The following is a 25,965-nucleotide window of genomic DNA, read 5'->3' as shown; positions in this document are numbered from 1 at the left end:
TTATTATTATCAATGTTGAAAACAGTTGCAATGCCTAATATTTTTTAGGAAACCATGAAACACTTTTCTTTGATGAATAGAAAGTTCAAAAGAAGGGCATTTATTTAAAATAGATAACTTTTGTAACATTTTAAATGACTTTCCTGTCACGTTTGATCAACGTAATGTGTTAATTTCTTTCAAAAAAAGAAACAAACTAACTAACGAACAAAGCATCCAAATTTATGTTTGTGAAATCAAAACTGCAAGTGAAAAAGAAATAAAAAAACACAATTAAAAGAAATAGTCACAATTAAACTTTTTTTTTTTTTTAACTCAGAGGAGAAAACAGGCTACCTATTTTTAAATAATTTAAAACTAAATTCTTGAGCAACATTTTGCTAGAGCTATCATTCTTTAAAATAAATGGCACACCACTGAATACAATTGAGCGCAGTGGAGTGTGAGTAACCTATGAACGAGCCATGCTTTAAATAAAAATAAGGGTTCACCTTAAAGGGTGACTAAATAAAAAGGTGTCGTCACATAATAAAGCACCCCTCAGGAAAAACAATGACATAAAATTGAAGATACAGTTTCCAGGCCCTGCAGAATCTCACCTTAATTTGCGATTGAAATTAAATGTGTTAGCAACCTCTCATCAATACGTCGTGGATCGCATTTAAAAGCACCATTAAACCAAATGCACCCACACCTGCCTGCATACGATAATCTGCTGCTCTTTGTACGTGGCCTTCTACACTTTCCGACAGCGAGAAGATCTTTGGGTTGTTTAGCTGAGGTCCACTTTTGAATAATAATGATCCCTAATTACTGTCCTCGTAAGTGCACTTCAGGTAAAATATTCAAATGGTGAATCAGCTTCTGTAGCCCATGTGTTCGCTTAGACTAATTAATGCAAGAACTAGCTTGAGAAAATAAAACGCAGATCAAGCCACACAGATACAGTAGCTGCTAGGTATAAATGCCATAACCAATAATTACCTGAAATCAATCTGTGTACAACTGTGTTGGTTTCTGTCTTTTCCTCTACCAGGCATGATTAAAGTCTTGCATCCGACAGACAAACAATATTTTACATCCCTTCACATCACCACTGGTGAGTATGCATATGACAAGTAACTGTCTGAGTCACATTTCAATATTAAGAGCTCAACTACCTAAACAAAAAATTTTATTTTCAAAATCTAGTATTAAAGTGCGGTCATCATTAGTGGAAATTCTGCAAGATTTTGTGAGCAAAAAAGGTTCAATGTCCATTGCCAAAAGTGCAGTGATGCAGCTCACACAGGAGTAACATGAAACATGAAAATTATGGAAATCTATGTGGAGAAATGAAAGCTCTAGCGTAAGTTCTGCCAGGAAGACTCAATGTTACGTCACCAATTAGTTTAGAGCTAACCAATCACTATCTTGCACTTGGAGTATATAAGATTGCTGACACATGTTTGAGTTTGCAGATGCTAACGCAAACCTTCACCTCCATCCTCCCCACCACCACCAGGATGGTCCCAGTCCATACCTCCCAGGGGGGTCGGCTATGCCCCTGCCTTCATCTTCAGGCAGGAAATGCAGAGTCCGCAACCCTTTAGGATCTGAGCTATGGATGGGGCCTACGCCAAAGAACTTTCTTACAACATTTTGTTTGCTGATTGTTAATAAATATGGTTGTCACGTTATCTTACCTCCCCGAGTCTTTCTGGTAGAACTTTTTCGCTCTCAGGCGAAACTCCCAATCACACATACTTCTATTGAAATGACAGAATTTTGCCTACAAAATTTTGCAGAGCAATGGTAAATGTGACCAATAACATTTGTGCTAATTGGCTGCTTAGCTACTACATATTTTTATTCCACCAACGTACACTAGTGTTCAAAAGTTTGGGGTCGGTATTAATTTTTTTTTTTTTTTTTTTTTAATTTTTCAAGAATTTATTAATTCAAATGGCATTTATTAAAATGTAATTTTTTAATTGCAATTTTAATTTCATATACATAATTTGGGGTCAGTAAGCTTTTTTTTTTTTTGGGAAGAAATTGATACTTCTATACAGCACAGACACATTAAATTGATCAAAAGTAAAAGTGAAGGCTCTTGTATTGTTACAAAAGAAAACAAAAAAAAAAAACTGATAACATTGGTAATAGCAAGAAATGTTGTTTAACACCAAATCAGCACATTAGAATGATTTCTGAAGGATCATGTGACACTGAAGACTGGAGTAATGGCTGCTGAAATTTTGCCATCACAGGAATAAAATACATTTTAATGTATATTAAAATATAAAAGACTTATTTTAAATTGTAATAACATTTTTACAATAGTACTGTTTTACTTTGATCAAATAAATGTCACCTTGAAGAGCATTAGAGACTTCTTTCAAAAACTTTAAAAAGTCTTACTGACCCCAAACTTTTGAACAGTTGTCTAAGGCTGTAAAATAAATCACAAAGTCAAAAAAATGTATCAAAAAGAACTCACTTGATATCCCTGGATGATAGTGTGTCTGTTTTTGCCGTTGTAATCCACCATCTCAATGTAATCCAGATATGCATCTGCCCAGTACACCAACTTCTTCACCAGGTCCAAAGCCACTGCAGTCGGCCGCTCAACCTTATAATCCACAAGTCGTGTTCTGTTAGTGCCATCCATGTTGCAGCGCTCCAGTTTGGCTATATTCCCGTAATCAGTGAAAAAGAGCATCCTGCAAGACATCAAGAAAGAAAAGTGCAATTTTCTTTAAAGAGAACCTATTATGCCCTTTTACAAAGTCTTGATTTTGTTTTTGGGGTCTACTAGAATAGGTTTTCATGCTTGAATGTTCAAAAAACAATTTTTTAACATATTTTACATTGTCGCATCACCTCTCTTCCCAGTCTGTCAGTAATGCTTTGTTTAGTTCATGTCTCTATACTTTGCACTTGTAGACTTTTTTCATGCTCAAACAGGAACAGTACTAGGGATGTCCCCTAATAGTCGACGTCAACGTTAGTCATCGAGAAGATCTTTAGTCAACCAAAATTTTATTAGTCGAAAAAAAAAAAAATCCACAGGAAGTGGCAAAGTCATGCAGTCCATGAGGGATAGCGCATTAATGGTGGGTCCTTGTGGTAATTACAATACGTCGGGCAGGAAACGTTCGCCTATCATCCATCGACCTCAAATATGGCTCATCATTTAAAACATGTAAGAAGTAACTTTATATGGCTACTCGCTCTAGTGTCATTTACCTAGATAAATGCATGCTATTATTAGGCGCATATCTATGTGTTTGTGCGGAGTGTGGAGGATAAAGTATTAGCATGCTTACTGCATGACACGGAGGCGCCGACACAATCACTTGCGCTGTTTCCTGATAACAGCAGAAACAACTTAAAATACTCTGTCATTTTGAACATACAGATAAGAGTAATACATAATTTGAAACTGTCTACTTTTATTTTTATAAACTCACAAAACAACAAATTGTTTTTGTAAAAATAAAGATAACAAACAGGATGCGCTTTCTGCCGTCTCAGTCTTTGTGAACTGCAGCGCGTCACAAAAATTAAACGAAACTCAGCATATAGGCTACTTGCCTCACAGGCATGGCTTCAAATGTCTACTTTTAAAGGTGCCCAAGAACGTTCTTTCACAAGATGTAATATAAGTCTAAGGTGTCTCCTGAATGTGTCTGTGAAGTTTCAGCTCAAAATACCCCATAGATTTTTTTAAATTAATTTTTTTAACTGCCTATTTTGGGGCACCATTAACAATGCACTGATTTACACTCGGCGCCACCCCTTTAAGACGCGTGCTTCCTGCCACACGAGCTGTCGACTATATTACAATGCATTTACAAAGTTCACACAGCTAATATAACCCTCAAATGGATCTTTACAAGATGTTCGTCATGCATGCTGCATGCATGCTTCGAATTATGTGAGTAAAGTATTTATTTGGATGTTAAAAGTTTTATTCTGAGTGAATTTGAGGCTGTCCTCCGTGGCTAACGGCTAATGCTACACTGTTGGAGAGATTTATAAAGAATGAAGTTGTGTTTATGCATTATACACACTGCAAGTGTTTAAAAATGAAAATAGCGACGGCTCTTGTCTCCGTGAATACAGTAAGAAACGATGGTAACTTTAACCACATTTAACAGTACATTAGCAACATGCTAACAAAACATTTAGAAAGACAATTTACAAATATCACTAAAAATATCATGATATCATGGATTATGTCAGTTATTATTGCTCCATCTGCCATTTTTCGCTGTTGTTCTTGCTTACCTAGTCTGATGATTCGGCTGTGTGCAGCTCCAGACGTTAACTGGCTGCCCTTGTCTAATGCCTTTTATAATGTTGGGAACATCATGGGCTGGCATTATGCAAATATTGGGGGCTTACACCCCGACTGTTATGTAACAGTCGGTGTTATGTTGAGATTCGCCTGTTCTTCGGAGGTCTTTTAAACAAATGAGATTTATATAAGAAGGAGGAAACAATGGAGTTTGAGACTCACTGTATGTCATTTCCATGTACTGAACTCTTGTTTTTCAACTATGCCGAGGTAAATTCAATTTTTGAATCTAGGGCACCTTTAAATGAACCAATGAAACAAAAATTAAAAACAATCCTCAATAATCTAATTCTCATGGAAGGTACATATATCTCGAAAGGTGCGTCTGATATACAGTACTGCGGAGAACATCTATGCAGCCGACACTGACTCAGAAAACACTAGTTTATTAATAAACAATTGTCTCCCTGCTAATGTCTCTATCGACTAATGGCTTAAATGAATGACTACTAGTCAACTAGAAAAATCTTTAGTCAGGGGCAGCCCTAAACATTACACACCAAAGAAAGTTGAAAATGTAAAAAAAGAGCTCACCCAAAAATGAAACTTCTATCATTATCATGTCTTTCCAAACTCATAAGACTTCTCCATACGCATGAGCTCAAGCATACAGTGCAGGTTTGGGACATCATGAGGTTTAGTAAATAATGACAGAAATGTTATTTTTGGGTGAATTTCGTTCCTATTCATTCAAAAGTACCCATTACTATGACACATAATACAACAAGATTTCATGAGCAGTGTTTTTCCATCACTGGTTGTTCCTATAAGACTTTCTTTTTGTTTCCACCCAGAAAACATGTTGCCAATTAAAGCAAGATCTCATTAGTGACATGCATAAATGCATTTACCAAATGACACCGTCTTCCTTTGAAGTATTTCAATTACAGTAGCCCTGCTCAAAAAAGGTTCCATTTTTTGCCCTTTGTGTATGCAAATTAATTAAGGTAGATGACCAAGCTACAAAAAGCTACAAAAAGTCTACCAGTGAATGCAAAGTGCGCTAGACTGAGTGTTCTAGCTTTAACAACATCAGATACCTAGTGGCTGATACTGCAAACACATAATTTAATTAGGAATCTAACAAGGAAAGAGTTCAGATGCAGCCAGAGGTCCCCAAGTGCGTAATTGCTCTAGAGAAGCAAACATAATACATAAAGGAAATTAAAAACTTCACCGTAAGGAGCTTTTTATCATGGCAGATCCATCTCGTAGTCTGTTGTTATCCAGAATTCTTTGCAGCGCAATATCAACCTTTCCTTGTAAGTCATTTCATTTGTCCCTTAAGGACTGAAGTCACAGAACTCATTAAATGTTTCAAAGTCAGACTTTAGCTGATTAGAATATTAGTAAAAGATGCAACAAAAAAAAAAAACAAAAAAAAAAAAAACATGTCTTTCTAAGGCTTCTGATTCTTGACCCTCTTCAAATCTTTTGTTTTTTGGATGCTGGAAATAATTGAACCTTGTAACAGTGATGCTTTCCTGACTGCCAACAATAAAAAATAATTGGCTCCTGTAACACATACAGTACAAAGTTCCAGTACACTGTGGTGTGTTTTGCTTGTTCTGTGCTCCTCAGCTAGATTTTTTTTTTCTCCTTCATTTGGATCAGTTCAGACCTCAATACAGAAATCAATTCTACATTGTTCCATAAAAAAGAACAATTCATACCATGAAAAAAACATTAACAGCATTGTTCTGTTAAAAGCTGTTCTTGGATTAAAAACCATTCTCAGTCTGCCTACAGTCCGTTCACTGACACACTGAAGCACATTTTCAATTTGGCAAGCTCCAATGTTTAAATCACACATCCTGCAACAGTTAAGTAACAAGCATTTTAAAATAACAAAATAAATAAACTACAAAATATAAATAATAAATAAAATAAACTATCGTTCAAAAGCCTGGGGTCAGTGTGATTTTTGTTTAAGAAAATAATACTTTTATTTAGCAAGTATGCATTAAATTGATCACAAGTGACAGTAAAAAAAAAAAAGTGTAATGTTAAAAAAGATTTCTATTTCACTTCTTTTACTATTTTCTACATTCTATTCATCAAAGAATCTTAAAAAAAATGTATCACAGTATTATAATATAATATAATATAATATAATATAATATAATATAATATAATATAATATAATATAATATAATATGCCTATATATTATGCCTTATAATATAATATAATTGTTATATTTAAAACAAATAATCCACAATACCCCTCACCCAACAAGGAAACCATGAGATAAAGTTCTAACCACAGCTAACACCCAGATTCAGAACCAGGCCTCTGGTTACCATAGTAGCAAAGGCACATCAGCAAGATCAGACTGTTTTACAAAGGAATATAAAGAGAGAGCTTTACTCTCACTTCATTCACTTTACACTTAACACACAAATAAACCCATTTAATCGTATATATTCTACAGTATATATTACCACTTGTGAAATGTATAAACACGCATCCAATCTCATGATTTTCCTTCTATATCATTTTGCATATGTATTATTTAAAACACTTTTGAAGGAATGATTCAGAATTGCACACTGTAGTTAAACAAGATCACATGTATAGCATGTTTGGTATCTATGAGCTGCAACCTTAAATTTTCTGTGTTCATTTACATTGTATTTTTCTATTATGATATGCATTAATATTATAAGAATCTTGAAATTTATTCTCTTAGCATCCTAATTTCATCATCTAATTTCATAGGAAAAAACACTCTGCTACAAGACAAACTATCATGAACTTTCCCTCCAAATGTACAACTCCTTATTGGCTCACTCACTTTTCGAGAGTGTGACATCCTCACACACTAAAAGATCACGATCACAAGATCACACTGATTTTGAGAAATTCTGACATGAAGATGATGCATAGCAAGAAGTCTTCTAAGGACCCATAAGTTTGTGCCAGGCTGCAGCCTCAAAACTGACTCAAACTGGCTCTCTCTCCTCAAAACAACATCAGCAAAGATCAACTGGAGCCTCAACAAATTGAGGACACTTTTATTCAAATGGAGAAGACATGCAAGTGCCAAACTTAGTCTCATTATTTGATACATTATGTATCCCCTACCCCTTTTAAAGGAAGGTGCGTTAGAACTAAGAAACTGATGGTTTGCTCAAGGCTGTTGATCTGCTGAATTTCAAACTTCTTGCTTTCCTGTATTCTGCTTCAGCTCTCTTTCCATTGCTAAACTGTATGTATTAGCGGCATCCAATAGCCACATAGAGGCTAAGTAGTGGGCTCGTGACTCGTTTGCACTTGATCTTGACATCAAAGGAAGACGAAGATTCAACTTCCCTTTTGGTTTTATTTAAGCACACAAAAAACATGACTTGACAAGCACTGAATACGGTCAACAGAAAGTTGGCTCCTGCTACTCGCCCCTTCCACCAACTAAAAATCAATCCCACAGAGGAAATAATAAAGAAAACAGTGATCACCTGTGCCCACGTGATTGTGAATAACCAATGAGAAATAAAGAATTAATGCTCTTACAGTATGTATGTGTGTGTATGTTAAATTAGTCTAAGTGTTTATTAGTTAATAAAATCTAGTCCATGCCACACGTAAAGTTGTTTGTGGTTCGTGCTCATGAACTGGAGTCCCTAATCATGCAGATACCACAGAAATTAACATTTCTTAGAATTAATAAACAAATAACACTGAGTGATCGCTGTTAGGTGATTATGTATTAGCTGTTAGTTATAGTTGATTGTGGTATTAATTCTGCTACATCAAGTTAATTCAATCTAACTCATCTAAAAATTTATAATTATTTATAAATAGAAATGTATATAGTTAATTGTTCATATTTCCATTTGGGTTAATGTAATATACAGTATAAGACTATATAACTCCTCCAAATTAGCATATGTATTATCTGTGTGATGGCCTTTTAACTTCTGCTAAGGTCAGACTATAGAGAACCATTGTTGTTAGAAGGAGGATCAGTCTCTTTCTGAATGTGCCAGTGCCACATATCAGATTCAAGCACTGCTGAATCAGATTTGTAATGTCAAATATAACACTAAAATAAATGACAAAGAAGAATAAACTGATAAGGTATCAAGTACAGTATCTTCCTTCTGCTGCATTATAATAAAGAAAAGCACTCACACAGCAATCCATGATATTATCCACTGATCCCCATTTAATCTGTGGGATGGTTGGGTCAAAACATCTTATGTTTAATAGACGCATAGGGTTGAATCTGCATAGTATACATTTAACATGTTAACTTGTGTTCAGCAAATTAATAAGCCAAGAGAGGTCATGCATCATAGTTCATACAAAATAAATATTCTCCCACTAAGTAGTATAGTTCATTAGGATAATTTCAACTTGATGCATTTATAAAATATATAATCCTCATCCAACCAGAATCTATAATTAGAATTAATATAATAAGAATAAAAAAATACATTTAATAATTAAGACTGAAATTCAACAGGTCTAAAATATGTCCCACAAACAAAACTGTACAAACATTACAGTAATGAGAGGACCACCATGAAGCTTCATTTAAAATAAATCCATAATTTGTGCATATGCTGTAAATTGCTCTGTGCTCTAGGACTGAGTTTGTATATTTGAGGCAAGCAAAGATTTTCCCCCATTGTTCACTGTGCTGTGTATTTACTTCCTAAATCTGATTCTAATAATACAAACAGATGAGACATGGATGCAAGAAAATATTCTTCCAGTGAATGGAATAGTTGCATTCTAATACTACATAACAATGACCAGAGAATGATAAATCTACAATACTTTATTTGTTTGGTGGTTTTGATAACAAACTCAATAAGCCCAGACAAACCACAGAACACAATGGGAACCAATCTGACCCAGTCATACATCTCATCTGCTGTTTAAGACCTTTAGACCCCGACTTTAAGTAATCACTGCAAGGTGACACAATGGTCCAACCCAAACACCGAACCGCAGGGGAATTTCATTACTGTAGAGAATAGTGAACAGAAAATGCCTCCCTTTTCTTTCACCAAGACAGATTACCAAACAAGAGGGTTAGAATAGTGGATGTAGTAAGATTAGCACTCAGCTCTGTTTTCATTTTCATCTGAATCAAATTCAAGTTTCACACTCTCCACTGACTATGGTGGAAAACAAATCTTTCACCCTGCTTTTTCAAACTGATTTGGGGAATTTAAGTTAGACTTTGAAAAACGAGGTTAAACCAAGTTCAGCCTTATTCCCTCTCTGGGATTTTTGTTTCAAATTAGAAAGCTAAATTTTACATAAAGCCTCTCCAGATGCGTAGAAGAGGACGGAGGCTCCTTCTGGAAAGCAGGCGAGAAATTGGAAAAAAAAAGAAAGAAAAAATAGGAAAGGAAAAGCAAAATATATCAAAACCACAAACTAGGCACTTAGTGTTTCGTGAACTCTTTCCATAACTACCGTGCCTCATGCTGAGCCACTATCACAAACCGCCCCAATTTCTTTTGTTTTCACTCCACCGCTCCAGGCTGACAGACCTCCCGTGTTTCCGCAGTCTCCCTCACACACAAGCAGCTCCAACCTCATCTCGCCAATTACAGGAGGAGGACCAAAAAAGCAGAACAGATATGTAATGTAGTAAACTGTACTTTGCTGAAGCCTGGAGGTTTAACCGCTGTGCTTCTCTCCCACAATCCCGGGAGGAAACTAGCTGGATGCTGGATGCACTGAAGGGCATGTACAAATGTGAGAGAGCCATTCCCCGTGGGTTATGTTCATGTAAACGCACCAAGAGTGTGTAAAAAAAAAAAAAGAAGCATTTATGTTGGTACAATTACATGCTCATCATGGACCATAAAAGGACACAAAAAGGCACATTCACAGTCAATGGAGGAGGAACAGTGTTGAGCTTGTTTGATAAGGGTAAAAAGGGCCAACTTCAAGATTTTTCCTAAACCGGATTTTCTGCTTAAGGTCGGCAATGCGAGGTGAATAAGGGGATCTTTCAAAAACATATGGGAACCCAAGAGAAAAGCTCAAAACCAGAAGCATATGTTTCTAAAGCTGTATCCTACAGCATATGTACTGCACACAGAGAGCTTTAAAGAGTTGAAAAAAGCTACAAAAACAAGCCAGTGCTGTATCTTGCCAAGTTTTTATATTTTTTTGAATGTTTCAAATGTTAAGAAATTAATACCTTTAATCAGGAAGGATAATATATTATAATATTACAAAAGATTCAAACAAATGTGACCCGTGCTGGCAAAATGAGTCGCAATGAGCAAATTTTCGAAAATGGTTTATTGTTTTTTCATTCTCTATTAAAATTCATCCAAAATGGTGAGTGATTTGTTGGAATCTGACAAAAAATGACTGAGCTACACCTATTTGAATTCGATAGAGTCAGTTTTGAGAAGAAGTTTCTGAAGGTTCCAAAACAAAATCACCTAGCAACCAAACCTTAAAATCCCTGGTAATACCACCACATTTGGCACAAACCAAGTCGAAACCCATATCTATAGGGGAAAAAAAAACTGTAACTGTAATTCTGTGTATATTGGGATCGTGGCGTCTTTGTGCACGAGCTTCAGATCTGTCAGTGCCAGTAAGATTGTTTTGCATACATCACCATGAGTTTGAAAATCCCATTTTATTTGTTCAGACGCATATCATCGAGAATTCGCTATGAATATTCACAAAGTTGGCTGTGCTTTACAACAATACCAAACTTGTGCTAAGGGGAAAGCGCCAGTCATCCAGAAGCAAGCAGAGAAAAACAACATTTTTTATGGACAAAGGGAAGGTACTCCTCTCAGAAAGATACAAATAAAGATACTTTTAGATGTTTAATTGCTATCTAGCGCACTGAGATCGCTAGACGAGGGCTTAATGAACTCATTTTTGTGAAACCTCAATTTCAACCAAAATTGCCATTTTTCACTTGTTTTACCTGTCGCTCAAACTTAGCATGTGCTCATTCTGACCCATTTTGCCAACACGGGTCACAAATGTGGTTCTTTTGTTCATTTTCCCTGTGGCCCATCAGGTGAAACATGAACAAGGTCTGCACATCGTGGAGATACGGATGCTCTGCACGAGCCTAGGGTTAACACGATGGGACCACGTAACAAACAAAGACATTAGGAAATGGCAAAGTCTGTTCACTCGGCAGCCACATTTGCAATGCTTCCTGGCAGCTATTTCGGGGATACAAGACCAATGCTGCATCAAAATCGAATACTTCCCTATCTATATAGTATGTGAAAAACAGTATGCCAAAAGAGTAATATGTCTGGAAAACAGTAGGCGAAAAGTAACGTCTCGGTTACAAAGGTAACCCTCGTTCCCTGAAGGAGGGAACGGAGACGTACGTCGGACAGACCGACGAATAGGAATCTCGCTAGAGAGGCCAATCTACTTCGAGTGTAACTAAACGAGCCAATGCACATTGGCATGCAATCATATGCATCAGCTGCTCGCCTCGCAGCGCGGGTATATAATGAGCAGCAGGTGCGTTGCATCTTCAGGTTTTCGCTGAGGAGCCGAACCGGATAGGCGGCAGCATCAGCGGGGTACAGCGACTGTGGCGACGGGACGTACGTCTCCGTTCCCTCCTTCAGGGAATGAGGGTTACCTTTGTAACCGAGACGTTCCCATTCAGTCGGTCACGTTCGACGTACGTCGGACAGACCGACGAATAGGAATCCCTACCAAAGCGCCACAGGAGCTGCCCCCTTCCAGCGCTCTGTTGCAAGCCACCTGAACCCCCTTGCCTGAGGATGGTTGGACAGGGCTAACACATAGAGAGTCGATCACTGCTGTTCCCCAAAACCCATTCAGTGAGACTATTGGATAACGCTGGGAAAGCGTACCCTTCGCTGGGAAAGGAACGCTGCGGAAGCCACATCCTTCCCCGAAGGAGTTATGTGGAGAAGTACATATGGACTAACCCTGTAGGGCTGTGCTACATATGGAAGAGCTGGGTTGACTCCAACCCGATGAAGGGTAGGTTCTCCCAGAGGGAAAGACACGGGCTTCGTTTAGGAGCAACCGTGGAACCAACCATATGGGATCCCCGTAGGGTCACACATATGGAACCCAGCCTAAACCCGGTTCTCAAGGATACAACGGAGTATAGGCCTGGCGCCAGACGCTCCGCCACGTCGGCTGCCGAAGGGATATCGGAGGACTCGACAGGGTCTGCCTTGTAGGGACTCTCTGGAGAAAAGAAGCGCATGTAGCGCAGCAAGCCGACACTAAGCCGGGGCCTCTCCGTGCCTCTGACCTGTGGCGAGAACATGGGAGGAGGCCGGCTCGACACGAAGGCTATAGTATCTAGCGAACGTGTTAGGTGTCGCCCAGCCCGCAGCTCTACAAATGTCTGTCAGCGAGGCGCCACGAGCCAGCGCCCAGGAGGATGCGACACCTCTCGTGGAGTGAGCATGCAACCTGAGCGGGCAGGGCACACCCTGAGCTTGGTAAGCCAGGGCGATGGCATCCACTATCCAGTGGGCCATCCTCTGCTTGGAGACAGCCTTTCCCTTCTGCTGGCCTCCATAACAGACAAGAGCTGGTCTGAGGTCCTGAGGCTTTATGTTCTGTCTATGTACAGTCGCAAAGCGCGGACTGGACAGAGTAAAGCCAGGGCTGGGTCTGCCTCCTCCGAGGGCAGCGCTTGCAGGCTCACCACCTGGTCCCTGAAGGGAGTGGTAGGAACCTTGGTCACATAGCCAGGCCGGGGTCTTAGTACCACGTGGCTATCACCCGGCCCGAACTCCAGGCACGATTCGTCGACCGAAAATGACTGCAGGTCCCCTACCCTCTTGATGGAGGCCAATGCCACCAGCAGCAAAGTCTTCATAGACAGAATCTTTAAGTCTGCTGACAGCAAAGGCTCAAAGGGAGCAATCTGAAGTGCTCTCAGCACCAGAGTGAGGTCCCAAGAGGGTATGGAGAGGGGACGAGAAGGATTTAACCGTCTCGCCCCCCTAAGGAACCTGATGACCAGGTCGTGCTGACCAACAGATTTGCCATCTAAGTGGTCGTGGTAAGCGGATATAGCAGCAGTATGGACTTTTGAGGGTGGAGTGGGGACAGCCTACGCTCCAACCCTACTGCAAGAAGGAAAGCACGACTCTGATCGAGCATCTTCGGGGGTCTTCCCGGCGAGAAGAGCACCACTCGACGGACAGGTTCCACTTTGGAGGCGTAAGCACGTCTCGTAGACAGTGCACGTGCCGAAGTGATGGTGTTAAGTACCTCAGGGGGTAAGTCACCTAGAACCTCCGCATCCCGTCCAAGGGACCAGACATGGAGTTTCCAGAGGTCTGGACGCGGGTGCCAAAGAGTGCCCCGTCTCTGAGAAAGAAGGTCTTTCCTCAGAGGGATGGGCCAGGGAGGGGCTGTCGCGAGGAGTGAGAGTTCTGGGAACCAGGTCCGGTTGGGCCAGTAAGGCGCAACTAACAAGACCTGCTCCTCGTCCTCCCTGACTTTGCACAGGGTCTGTGCAAGTAGGCTCACTGGGGGAAACGCATATTTGCGCAGGCCCCGGGGCCAGCTGTGAGCCAGTGCATCTGTCCCGAGTGTCCCCTCGGTCAGAGAGTAAAACAACTGGCAGTGGGAGGTTTCTGGTGAGGCAAACAGGTCTACCTGAGCCTTTCCGAATTCTCTCCAGATCAGCTGAACCACCTGGGGGTGGAGTCGCCACTCTCCTGGCAGCGCAGCTCGTGATAGCTCGTCGGCCACACGGTTGAGCACACCGGAGACATGAATGGCGCGAAGCGACCTCAGATGCTTCCGACTCCACAGGAGGAGATGGCGGGCGAGTTGTGACATGCGACGGGAGCGTAGACCACCTTGACGGTTGATGTACGCAACGGTCGCAGGTTTGTCCATACGGACCAGTACATGCTTGCCCTGAAGCAGGCCTTTGAGGCGGCTCAGAGCAAGGCGTACTGCCAGCAACTCGAGGCAATTGATGTGCCAATGCAGATGGGGTCCCGTCCAAACCCCTGAGACTGCATGCCCGTATTACGTGGCACCCCAGCCGGTGGCAGAAGCATCTGTGAACACCACAGCATGCCGGGACACCTGTTCTAGGGGCACTCTTGCCCGAAGAAACAAGGGGTCCGACCACGGACTGAAGGTTCGGCGGCACTCCTGAGTGATTGGCACTCGGAATGTGCCGCGCTGCCACGCCCATCTCAGGACTCGGCCGTGAAGCCAGTGCTGAAGCGGTCTCATATGAAGCAGACCGAGCGGTGTTACAGCCGCAGCAGCCGCCATATGCCCCAGGAGCCTCTGAAAGAACTTCAGTGGGACCGCTGTCCTGCCATTGAATGTATTCAGGCAGTTCAACACTGACCGAGCACGTTCCTCTGTGAGGCGTGCTATCTGCTCGACCGAATCCAACTCCATACCGAGAAAAGAGATCCTCTGCACCGGGGCGAGTTTGCTCTTTTCCCAGTTGACCTGAAGCCCCAACTGGCTGAGGTGTCTGAGCACCAAATCCCTGTGTTTGCACAACTGATCCCGGGACTGTGCTAGAATGAGCCAGTCGTCGAGATAGTTGAGAATGCGAACACCCCGTTCTCTCATGGGAACAAGGGCTCCCTCCACGACTTTCGTGAAGACGCGGGGAGACAGGGCCAGCCCGAAGGGTAGGACTCTGTACTGATATGCTCGACCTTCGAACGCGAATCTCAGGAATGGCCTGTGTCGCGGAAGAATTGAAACATGGAAGTACGCGTCCTTCAGGTCAATCGCTGCAAACCAATCTCGGGGACGGATGCACTCGAAAATGCGTTTCTGCGTGAGCATTTTGAATGGTAGCTTGTGGAGGCTCCGATTCAAAACTCGCAGGTCCAAGATCGGTCGTAACCCGCCGCTTTTCCTGGGTACAATGAAGTAGGGGCTGTAGAACCCCGACCTCAAATCGGCTGGAGGGACCGGCTCTATCGCGTCCTTCGCCAGTAGGACTGCGATCTCCGCACGCAGGACAGGGGCATCGGCATCTTTCACTGTAGTGAAGAGGACGTCCCTGAACTTGGGGGGAGCCGGGCGAACTGAATCGCAAAGCCGACCCTGATGGTCCGAAGGAGCCAGCGAGACGGACTGGGGAGCGCTAACCCGGCTCGCAGAGACCGTACAAGCAGGACCAAAGGGACCACCGGTGTACCCGCAGCAGGGCAGCGAGGTGGAACACAGGGACGCGACTCGGGGGGCTCTCTTTGTGAGGCGGCCCGAAGCGGCGTCACAGTGTGCTAGGCAACACTTACCTGGCTCCACGGATGGACAGAGGGAGCAGTCGAGGCTTTCGCTGCCCGCTGCTCGCTGCTGTCCGCTGGCGACAGAAGAGGGGGATGAGAGTGGTGAGGTTTTTCTCCTCCCACTGCTCTCCAAACCCTCTTCAGACCTGGAAATGGAGGAACTGCTCTTTAAAATTTGGGTACCGCTGTCTCTTGGGTCAGTGGCGGAACAGAAACAAACCCAATAAAGGATTTACCACCTGGCCCTCCTCCAGGGGTGGAAGAGCAGCCCCACCCATCTCTGGGTCGCCCGTCTCAGGGGTGATTCTCACCAACCAGTTAAACAGCTGCAGAGACGGGAGGCGTCATCTCCCCGCAATGGATACAGCAGAGCCTGCTGGGCCGGAGTTTCTTGCAGGGGACGACACCCTTGGCGACGAGCAGACTGAGGGGCGGCCCAAGAGGAACTCAATGGTTTGTCATGGGAAGCTCCCCTATCCGCTACTAACTGAGGAGAACCGCTGGGCTCAGTCCTCGACAGTGTCACCGAAAGGCCACCTCGTAAGATGGGAGCATTGAGAAAGCATTTAGCTTGACAACCTCTCACACCTCACAAGGTAAGCCAGGGGGCACTTCTGGACCACGGAGGTGGACATCGTCTGGCTGAGGGCCTGCGCCGTGACTTTGATCACGGTTAGTCAACAAGCGCAGCTCAACCCCAGCACAGAACTACCCTCATGCAAAAAGAGTGCCTTGGCCTCACATGCAGGGTGGGTGTGGTCTGTGTACAGCCACCCCATCCAAGAGGGTAGTGAGAGAGGAAAAACTTATGCAGATTGGCACCTTTGGCATTCCATATTTATGGCACCAATATACCCCCATACTGCCAAGTTTTCCATGCACATCTGGAAGACCCAGGAAAGCATCGCTGTAAACTCTGAATCTGAGTCAGCATAAGCACACACCATTACAGTGGGCAGCGTCACCCTCATTTCCAGAGCATAACAGCACTCTCTCCGATGCTGCAATCGACGTCTGTCCCTCAGCTGGAGCTCTGAATGAAATGCTAGGTTCCCCTATGAAAAGGACCAGCAATCCAATCCAGAAACTGCACAGCTTGCAATGCGCTAGAGAGGGAGGGGCCCTAGGGGGTTGGTTCCCCGAAGGAACCCCTCAACCTCATGTCACCCAAGCCATATCAGCAAAGTAGACCTCTTCTGGTGCACCAGAGAGGGCGCTACAATGGAGATTACGCAAGGGAACCGCGCATCTAGAGCGCAGAGCGAGCGCTGGGTTGCCGTGACAACCCGCGCTGCAGCCCGGCAGCTCGACGGCACACGACACGCAGAGGAGCGAGAGGTTTGCTCTCGCTGATCTCCGCGGTCTCCCAGAGTGTCGGGCAGAGCCGCGGCTGTGCTTTTACACACAAGCGGCAGCTGGCCAACAACAGAGGGGACTCAAGCTTCCCGGAGAAAGAAGAGTCACGACCGGCGTGTCGACGTGATCATGTTCTCATATGAAAACATGAACACCCACGAACATCATTTCAGCACGCGCCCAGACATGCGAAACGGTGATCGTGGCCGTCAGTGAGGACAGGAACGATCGCATCCAGAAACACAAGTAGGATGTCGTCTTTAAAAAGACGCAAATCTACTTGTGTAAGCTCTTTCAGGGACTTTACTCTTTTAGAAGTGCTGAAGCACGCAGGGGAACGGCCACCGCAACACAGACAGGGATTGTGTGCAGCCTGTCATGTGCTTTCTCTCTCTTTGAAGGCGCTCACTCTTACCAGCCGTAAAAACGGCTTTTCAGCACTCAAAAGCGCACCGTACCGGCCGTGAGAACAGCCTTCTGACGCTGTCAAACAGCTATTTGCTCAAAAACGGCAAACGAAACAGAAAAAGAGAGGACGTCGACCCCGCTGCTGTGCTGTTCGCCCGCACTCGGAAAAAAAGAGAAGTTCAACCAAAAGCTTGACTCGTCTTCTAGCAGACACTCGCTTGCAGAGAACAGGAACAACACCGTTCGGCTCCGAAGCGAAAAGCTGAAGATGCAACGCACCTGCTGCTCATTATATACCCGCGCTGCGAGGCGAGCAGCTGATGCATATGATTGCATGCCAATGTGCATTGGCTCGTTTAGTTACACTCGAAGTAGATTGGCCTCTCTAGCGAGATTCCTATTCGTCGGTCTGTCCGACGTACGTCGAACGTGACCGACTGAATGGGAACCTGATGACCTACTACTTCTGTCGAGATTCTGAAGTGCGCAATCGATGGACACTTTACAATCCCATGAGGCCACTGGAGGGGATTTATATGGAAGAGAAACACAACTAACACTGGTAGGTCACGTTATAGTTACAACATGTACAATGTCCAAATTTCATACTACCCATATAATAAAACAAAGATTGCTAAAGTCAACAGATTTTACTAAAAGACCAATCTCTCTGTAAAAATAAAAATAATGATGCTGCTATCTTTCTGAAGTTATTTTTACACCCCTGTTAATTGGCTCCAAATCTCAGGTGAAAACTGTCATTTTGACCCCCCTCTACAAAGTGTATTACTCAGTAAATATACATGTGTCACATTTAATATTTTGGCTTTCATCACTATTTATGTTTGTCTTTCTACAGAAAAAATATTAACAAAATCAAAAATGTGATCTGGGGAAATTTTCAAAATTTGGTTGATTTGAGATGGGATGACCCTGATGCAAATCAGGTAACACCACAAAATGGCCAAAACATTAAAAAAAAGTTTTAAAGTGAACAAACAAGAATCTGGCTCTTTTAGTTAGGGTACAATCGATTTTTATTCCTACAGATCTTCTCTGCTTTATACAGTCTGCACTAAAACGCACTTTAGCACAAAAATGCCAAACACTAAAGTGGCGCAACTCTAGAAAATTTGTCCCTCTGTGCGTTCCATTCAAACTCTTTGGAGAGTTTTTGAAAGACCTCAGAGGGTGTTGTTGATCACAGAAAAAGAACACAGCATTTAGGCTCTGAGAGATAAACGGCTGTCATTTCTTTAAAATAAGCCTTCATTCAGGGTAGTCAGGATTTCATTTTTGTCAGAGTCACAGCACGAAAACAAAAGGATGACAACCACAGAGTGAAGAACGGAACAGAAATTGATGGCCTAGGCTCTCCTTGCAGTCTTCAGTCTTACTGAACACAGGCGCTACAATTTAGGTTCACTGGGCACAAGGCGTCTCATTAAAAAACCCGGAACAGAATGCACTGCCTGTCCTTGCACTCTCATGAATAAATGGGACAAACTCTCTCCTGAATTCCTATTCTAAGCTTGCCGGGAATATTACCACAGTGCTCCTTTTAGCAGCTAATAACTAGAATAATCATGCTGCCCTTTTCTCCTTTGAGGACTCTTTGTGTTCCTTTACTCATTTCTCCCGAAACATTTCCACAATCACTATGCTGAGTTGAGGGATCCACCACCCCTTGTTTCAAATATGGCTTTGTGGTGTCAAAGCAAAGCAAAATTTGTGTAAAGCAGATTTCTGCAAGGGTGTTCGAGACTGTGGGATGCTGGATAAATCGTGGAATACTAATGACACTCCTGACTGCGGGAGTCGTAGCACAATCATGCAGATCCAGACGTTGTCGAAAAGAAGAGTAAATATTTAGCTCTGGGAACAATACAGCCAAGAAACATTCAGAGAAATGATTTCCTAAAATATTGTGATGCATGTGAGAGGATTTAGATCATCAAAGGCCTTGTCAAAGATCAAATCTCGCTTCATGCATTTTCAACTCACCCCATTAGAGGATCCAAAACCATTGCTTTAGGATTCAACAGGTCGAGGTCTATCACTGTAACACAGGTATCTCCATACTGGTTGCAAACAAATATCCTGTTGCTTGCTTGATCCACAAAGTAAAGGTTTCCTGTGAGCCAGTCAAATGCTAACTGATCAACATCTGGAACAAAGGAAAAAATATCAATGTTTTGTCAATTCACACAAAGCAAGCTAATGTATAAATGCGACATATCATTAATGGCATGTCCTCCACTAGTCATTGAGAATTCTTGGCATGAATAGCTAATTATTCATATTCATGAAAAACCTTATTCATGAAAGCACATTATGAGTCTATATAGCATACTTTTCAATGGTTTCAGTAGATATATTCAAATATATGTTGTTAGTGCCAGTTTGCATAGTGTGAAACAAATTCTGATCTGCATATTTTGTTTAATATATATACCTATATATTATATAAAATATGTTATCCCAATATTATTAATTTTAGATATAATTTAAAAATTGCTTATTTTTATATTAATTAAGTATATTAACTGGCATAATAAAAAATAAAAAAACAGAAGGAAAAAGTAAAACAAACATTATGCATTGTTTTTTTTGTTTTTTTTTAATAAAATTAAAAATGCCTGCCATATGCCAACAATATAAAAGGTGTGTATCATAGATGACACCTAGATGAACACTTTACCTTTGGTTTTATGACTGTAAAAAGTTCTCTTCAAATGTTTTTGAAGTTAGAAACGTGCATTCCAATGTCGGATGTTAACTTTAAAGACAGTCCCTAAATTTACGAATATTGAACGTCCAACGTCAAACCAACTTTATGCCAGTAACCGATTAAAGATTCAAATACAATGATTCTAATTCTTGTTATTCCTAAAATCAGAGGGTAATTATAGGTAAATAACACTGATGTAGAAACACCTAACCCTGGTTGTAAACCTAAACATGACATAAACTGTAAACCTGTCCCTCAAATCTGATTGGTTGATTGGAAAGTTGTTCAAGGATCAACAAAGATGTTTTGTACTCCGATCACCGTGACGTCTTCTCCTAAATGGTCTACTGAACGTTGAACAAAACAAAACGTTTTTATGCCCTATAAAGTAAGTTATATTAGTACAAGTTGTTTATTTTTTTCAAGATCATAAACTTGGGGTCCATTAGAGGCTTTTAATGCACTGCACTAGACTTGAAATATGGTATAACCGAAATGCTTTGCTTATTTCAGTTCATGAAGAAATGAAGTCACGAATAAATTCTTGGTTTAAAGGCTATTATTTGGATCAATATCCCAAAATGAGAACATGTTATTATTTTCTGAATCAAGACCAAAAAAGAACAGACTAATAGACTTAAAAGACAGACTTAAATGAGTAATAAATCATTTTCAATTTGAATCTTTTAATGAATCTTAATGGATACATACTGCAGAATGTACTGCACAAATGTGCATAAAGCACTTCATGTAGTGATAAATAAAGGATAAGCTCTGTTAGCATCCATAAAGCTTGGATAAGCACTATGCAGTCAAGCACAACTCAGTATTACACTAAAGGTTTTGTTTAAAATGAGAATGAGGTTTCATGAGAAAAGGACAGTTTACTGAACTTACTTCACATTAGTACTTTATATAAAACTCAGGACTGGGTAAAATTCAGAATTAGCTCTCTTACAGGTCATGAATTTGAACTGAATTGGAATGATTTGACGTTTCAAACAACAAACATATTTCATTAATAAATTAATTTTGATGTCTTAGACATATTTCTCCAAAATAAGTTCAATACTGTCATAACATTTCTTTATTCTTTTCACATTATTTTGGGATAAATTAGAGCATTCAAGGAAATTTCTCATAAAATTCAAGTGAATGTATTAAATATAATGAAATACATACCATGCAAATTAAATCTATATTTTTATAGGTAGCATTTTTAAATAATGATTATTAATACCATTTATATTTTCTGGATATACCCCATATATTGTGTGTATGTTAATGTATGTATGAGTAATTCCTTCTGAAAAGTAAAATTCCTGCATTGCATTTCTTTGAATTTCATTACATTTTAATTCTCTGTCATTAAATTGGAATTCAAATTCTGCATCCTGTCTGTATTGAATTGGAATTTAAAAGGCAAAATAAATTTTGAATCGTGTACAAACATACATTTTGTCATCTCTCTTGGTCTTATCACCCATCAAAATGAATGCATCAGTTTTGTTGCACCATGACCTCAATGTAGCAGGAGTGTATAAAATACACTCTGAACCATACCGTGGAGGTTCTGGATAGTCTTGACTTCCTGTTCTTTAGTGAAGCCACTTGCTTTCCTCATCCTGGCACACCGGAGTTGTCCGGAGGACTCTGAGGATGTGACCCAGCATACTGATTCTTCTTTGTGGTTAAAATCCAAGCCATGAGTCCCATTTGAGTCCAATTGTTTGAGGGTTTGCAGGCGGGATCCATTTAGGGCTGTGATTATAATATTATCCGAGCCTCCAATCAACAGTGCTGCAGGGTTTTCGCTGGGCTCTGGAATAGATGGATGGGAAAATAGTGACAAGACAGCTTGAGGCCAAGGCATTTCCTGGGCATTCCATGCTTTCAATGGGATAGGATAATAAAGGCTTCTGCAGAGGGCACGGGTAATTGAGAAGCATGTCTCTTAGGAGAGAAAACCATTTTCAAAATGCAGCAGTCAGTTGGACATTTATGTTACTATTCAGCTTTGCAATGAATATCGCAAGTGAAAGTGGGTATTACATTCATACTGTATAATACAATACATGCTGAATGTGTGTGTGTGTGTGTCTGTATATATATATATATATATATATATATATATATATATATATATATATATATATATATAATGTGTATAAAAAAGTGTGTATAAAAAAATTAATATAAATTAAATGTAACATAAAATATGTACAATAAACCACCAAAACATCTTTCTTTTAAATTATTTTGCGGTGTATTCATTTTTTGGAGTCTTATTCAAAATTCACCTTTCTAATGGCTAAGCCATCCTCCGTTGGCACCCGTCAGACGGCCGGGGGAAAGTTGATTAATTGAAATATATATGCATGAGCTTTTACTTACATCTAATGAAAACCTCATAGTTATCCCAGTGCAACAACCTCTTTCTGCTAAATTAATATTAATGTGGGTGAGCACTGAGTTCAGTTAAGTTTATGGGTAATGATATTCAGTTTATTCCTCATAGGAAAGCAGTCACATTGATTAAACGCGGGACAGATTCTGCATCCAGCAGCAAGGTGCGCAGCTGCCTGCTAGCTATTTCCCAAAGAGCGTACAGTGGCGTAATCTCCATTTAATTTAAAACATGTGCAAACCGGTTTCAGTGCACTGCACCAATACAAGGACGCATCATCTTTTTAGGTCACAAAATGCTTTGCACGAGGCATCCTTTGAGGCCCTCACACCTAGCACATGCTGCAACACAATTTATTCATGAATTGTGTGCAATCAACCTAATTCATTTATGCAGGGGTGGGTTTACAGCACCAAAATGCATTAGACTGCAAATGACACAATGGTCCTGAGAATTTTCTAAAATTGGCACTTATCATTTCCAAGATAATCCCAATAAGTTATAACAACACTTTTAAGTCAGTAAGATTCAAATATATGCAGCACATTTTCTCATTTTAGAATAATTCTCAAAGCTCTAAAAAAAAAAAAAAAAAAAAAAAAATCAAAACCCTAGCTATTGAACGTTTGGGACTGAATCACACTTTTTATTAAAACGACTACAATTACCTGAGCCCAAACAAACGGCCAATCTACAAAAGGGATTAGAATCCATTTAGAATTGTAGTGAGTGTTTTCCCTACAAAACCCCCTTATTACAAAAGCAGCCGATTTAATGATAAACTTGATTGGATTTGTGGCTGGTGGGGAGACACTCTCACAGGCAGGTGCCATTAGGCAAGTAATCATTGGCATGGCCTGATAAAGACAGAGAATAGCTGTCCTTCAGGCCCTGTGCCCGGTTGCATAAAGCACCTTAAGTGTAATTTTCCCTTAAGATCGCCCTTATGTTTCCCTTAAACTTAAGGGTGTTGCAGAAAATAACCGTTAAGTGTTACTTAAGGGTTTCTTTAGGCGAAACGTCATAAACCCTTAAGAATTTCCCTTAAGTATATATATTTCACTTAAGTAATGCGTAAGTGTTGCATAAAGCCCCTTAACCTTCATTTCCCTAAGTATATCGTAAGGTTCGTAAAACTTCACCTTAAGTGTTACACAGAGTGAGCAGGTTCAATCCAAGTCGTATAACGTGCCACGATCGGCCGCTTTATATGATAGACAAATTGTATTTTAGCGGTTTATTCACATAAACATTGATGAAATATAACATATCTTATAACATATCTTACATGGTCAACGGAAGCGCAAACGTGCGTGCATCACACGCAAAAACAAACCTCATTTGTTCTTGCGCGCACATTTGAGCTTCCGACACAGCCGTAATCATATGGATGTCTTTCAATAAATGGACATAAATGATGAGAGAATATTAAAAATATCTTTATTTGTTATCCAAAGATGAATGAAAGTCTTATGGGTTTGGAACGACATGAGGGTGTCAGGGTGAGTGAATGACGGCAGAAATCTCAATTTTGAGTAAACAATCAATTTGAGTTTCTCGTCTCTTTCATATTTGGTTTTCTTTTTTGTTTTCCTTATCCATATTATGTTGTTTTCTGTGAAAACTTACCACGATACGTATTAACAAATAACGTGTCCATGGCAACAGTAGAATTTTTTAACGGCAAAACCTGGGATGCTGTCGTTAAACACTTAACGGTTTCCCTTACCTAAGAGAACAATTTAAGAGATTATATGCAACACCCTTAAGTCATTCCCTTAGTTAAGGGGAAATCACGCCTTAAGTGTCATACTTAAGGGAAAAACTTAAGGTGCTTTATGCAACCGGGCACTGCTCTTCATAAAACTCAGCCTCCACTTAATCCTCAATGTCTGGCTTATCTTCCACCAATAGCTCCATTATTTCTGTCCCTTGGCACAGCAACACTGATATAAGGACTGTAGCGGAATCTCCAAAGTAAACTGCCTCAATTTTCAGGTTCTTATGGGAATGAGAGGCTGAACTGTATGGTTTAGTCTGCATTCATGTGTGAATCTTGAAAGCTTTTTTTTATTTTAATTTTTTTTTTATAACAATTAACTGAAAATGGCTGTTGAACCAGCTTTCTGAAATTAACATACAAAACCCCTGATTGTGTAATTGAATTACTGACTCAATCTTATAGATTTTGAAACATAGCCCTTTTGACAATTTCCCTGTGTGCCAACTCTCCTACAGTATTTGAGTGGCTATCAATGAGCCGAACTGCATTAAGTTGTTTCAGATACACGCAACATCTAATCATCATTGGATATTTCTGAAGCACACATTGGAACATGTTTTCCAAGGTCAGAAAATTAGCTCCAGCTCCAAAGATGGCTTAAAGCAGAGCTGTGCTGCTGTAAGTTAATTTTATTCCTATCACACCGAGTAATAATCCACCTTGTTTCAACTCGGTGCACTCTTGTGAAAGAACAATATCAGGACGTGACAACATTTCAGGCGGCTTATGCAGATCCCCGGTCATTAATTCATCATGCTCTTACCGTGTTTGGCTATGCAGGAGCGTCTGTTCGGCTGCAGGCTGTACCCATCTGTACAGCTGCAGCGATATGACCCATAGGTGTTCATGCAGGTCTGGCTGCATGTCCCATACATGGAGCATTCATCATGATCTGTACACAGAGGAAGAGTCATTTATGACAAATTAGGTGTGCTCAAACATGACCCAAATACATAAAATCCACTTAATGTGGCCTCTCGGTGGCTTCTCCCTATGCCACCTAGCATCTCCGGGCAAGTCCTGCCTTACACCAGTCTCCAGAGCTTTGCCTGTTCCAATGGTGATGAACTGATTTGTCTTGGTTGAACGTCCAGAGAAACCTTTTTACGAACAGGGTACAAAATATGGCCTGATAGTAGTAGTTTAACTTTCAGAATATTGTTCATTTTCTATTAGGCTTTCAATTCAGACAGACAGACAGAACAATAGATAGACAGACAGACAGACAGACAGACAGACAGACAGACAGATAGATAGATAGATAGATAGATAGATAGATAGATAGATAGATAGATAGATAGATAGATAGATAGATAGATAGATAGATAGATAGATAGATAGATAGATAGATAGATAGATAGATAGAACGACAGAACAATAGACAGACGAATGAACGAACGATAGACAGAGAGAACGATAGACAGACAGACAAAGAGACGGAACGATAGACAGACAGAATGATAGATATATAGAATGACAGACAGACAGACAGATGATAGATAGATAGATAGATAGATAGATAGATAGATAGATAGCTGGATAGATAGATAGATAGCTGGATAGATAGATATAGATAGATAGATAGATAGATAGATAGATAGATAGATAGATAGATAGATAGATAGATAGATAGATAGATAGATAGATAGATAGATAGATAGATAGAACGACAGAACAATAGGCAGACAAACGAAGGA

General features: G+C 40.7%; 1 protein-coding gene across 1 annotated transcript in view; it reads right to left on the bottom strand.

Annotated features, from left to right (window-relative positions):
* The window catches only part of lrp1bb (low density lipoprotein receptor-related protein 1Bb), a 359,341-nt gene that overhangs the window by 178,396 nt on the left and 154,980 nt on the right, over positions 1-25,965 (bottom strand). Inside the window, exons 4-7 of the mRNA XM_067410627.1 lie at positions 25,032-25,160; positions 21,642-21,899; positions 19,352-19,514; positions 2,483-2,705 (exon numbers count right to left, since the gene is read on the bottom strand). Coding sequence (XP_067266728.1) covers positions 2,483-2,705; positions 19,352-19,514; positions 21,642-21,899; positions 25,032-25,160 — 773 coding nt within the window. The remainder of the gene's footprint in view (positions 1-2,482; positions 2,706-19,351; positions 19,515-21,641; positions 21,900-25,031; positions 25,161-25,965) is intronic.

The sequence above is a fragment of the Chanodichthys erythropterus genome, chromosome 14, assembly GCF_024489055.1.
Source record: "Chanodichthys erythropterus isolate Z2021 chromosome 14, ASM2448905v1, whole genome shotgun sequence".
Lineage (NCBI taxonomy): Eukaryota > Metazoa > Chordata > Actinopteri > Cypriniformes > Xenocyprididae > Chanodichthys > Chanodichthys erythropterus.
Note: the sequence above shows the minus strand (reverse complement) of the source record. Positions and strands in the feature narration are given on the sequence as shown.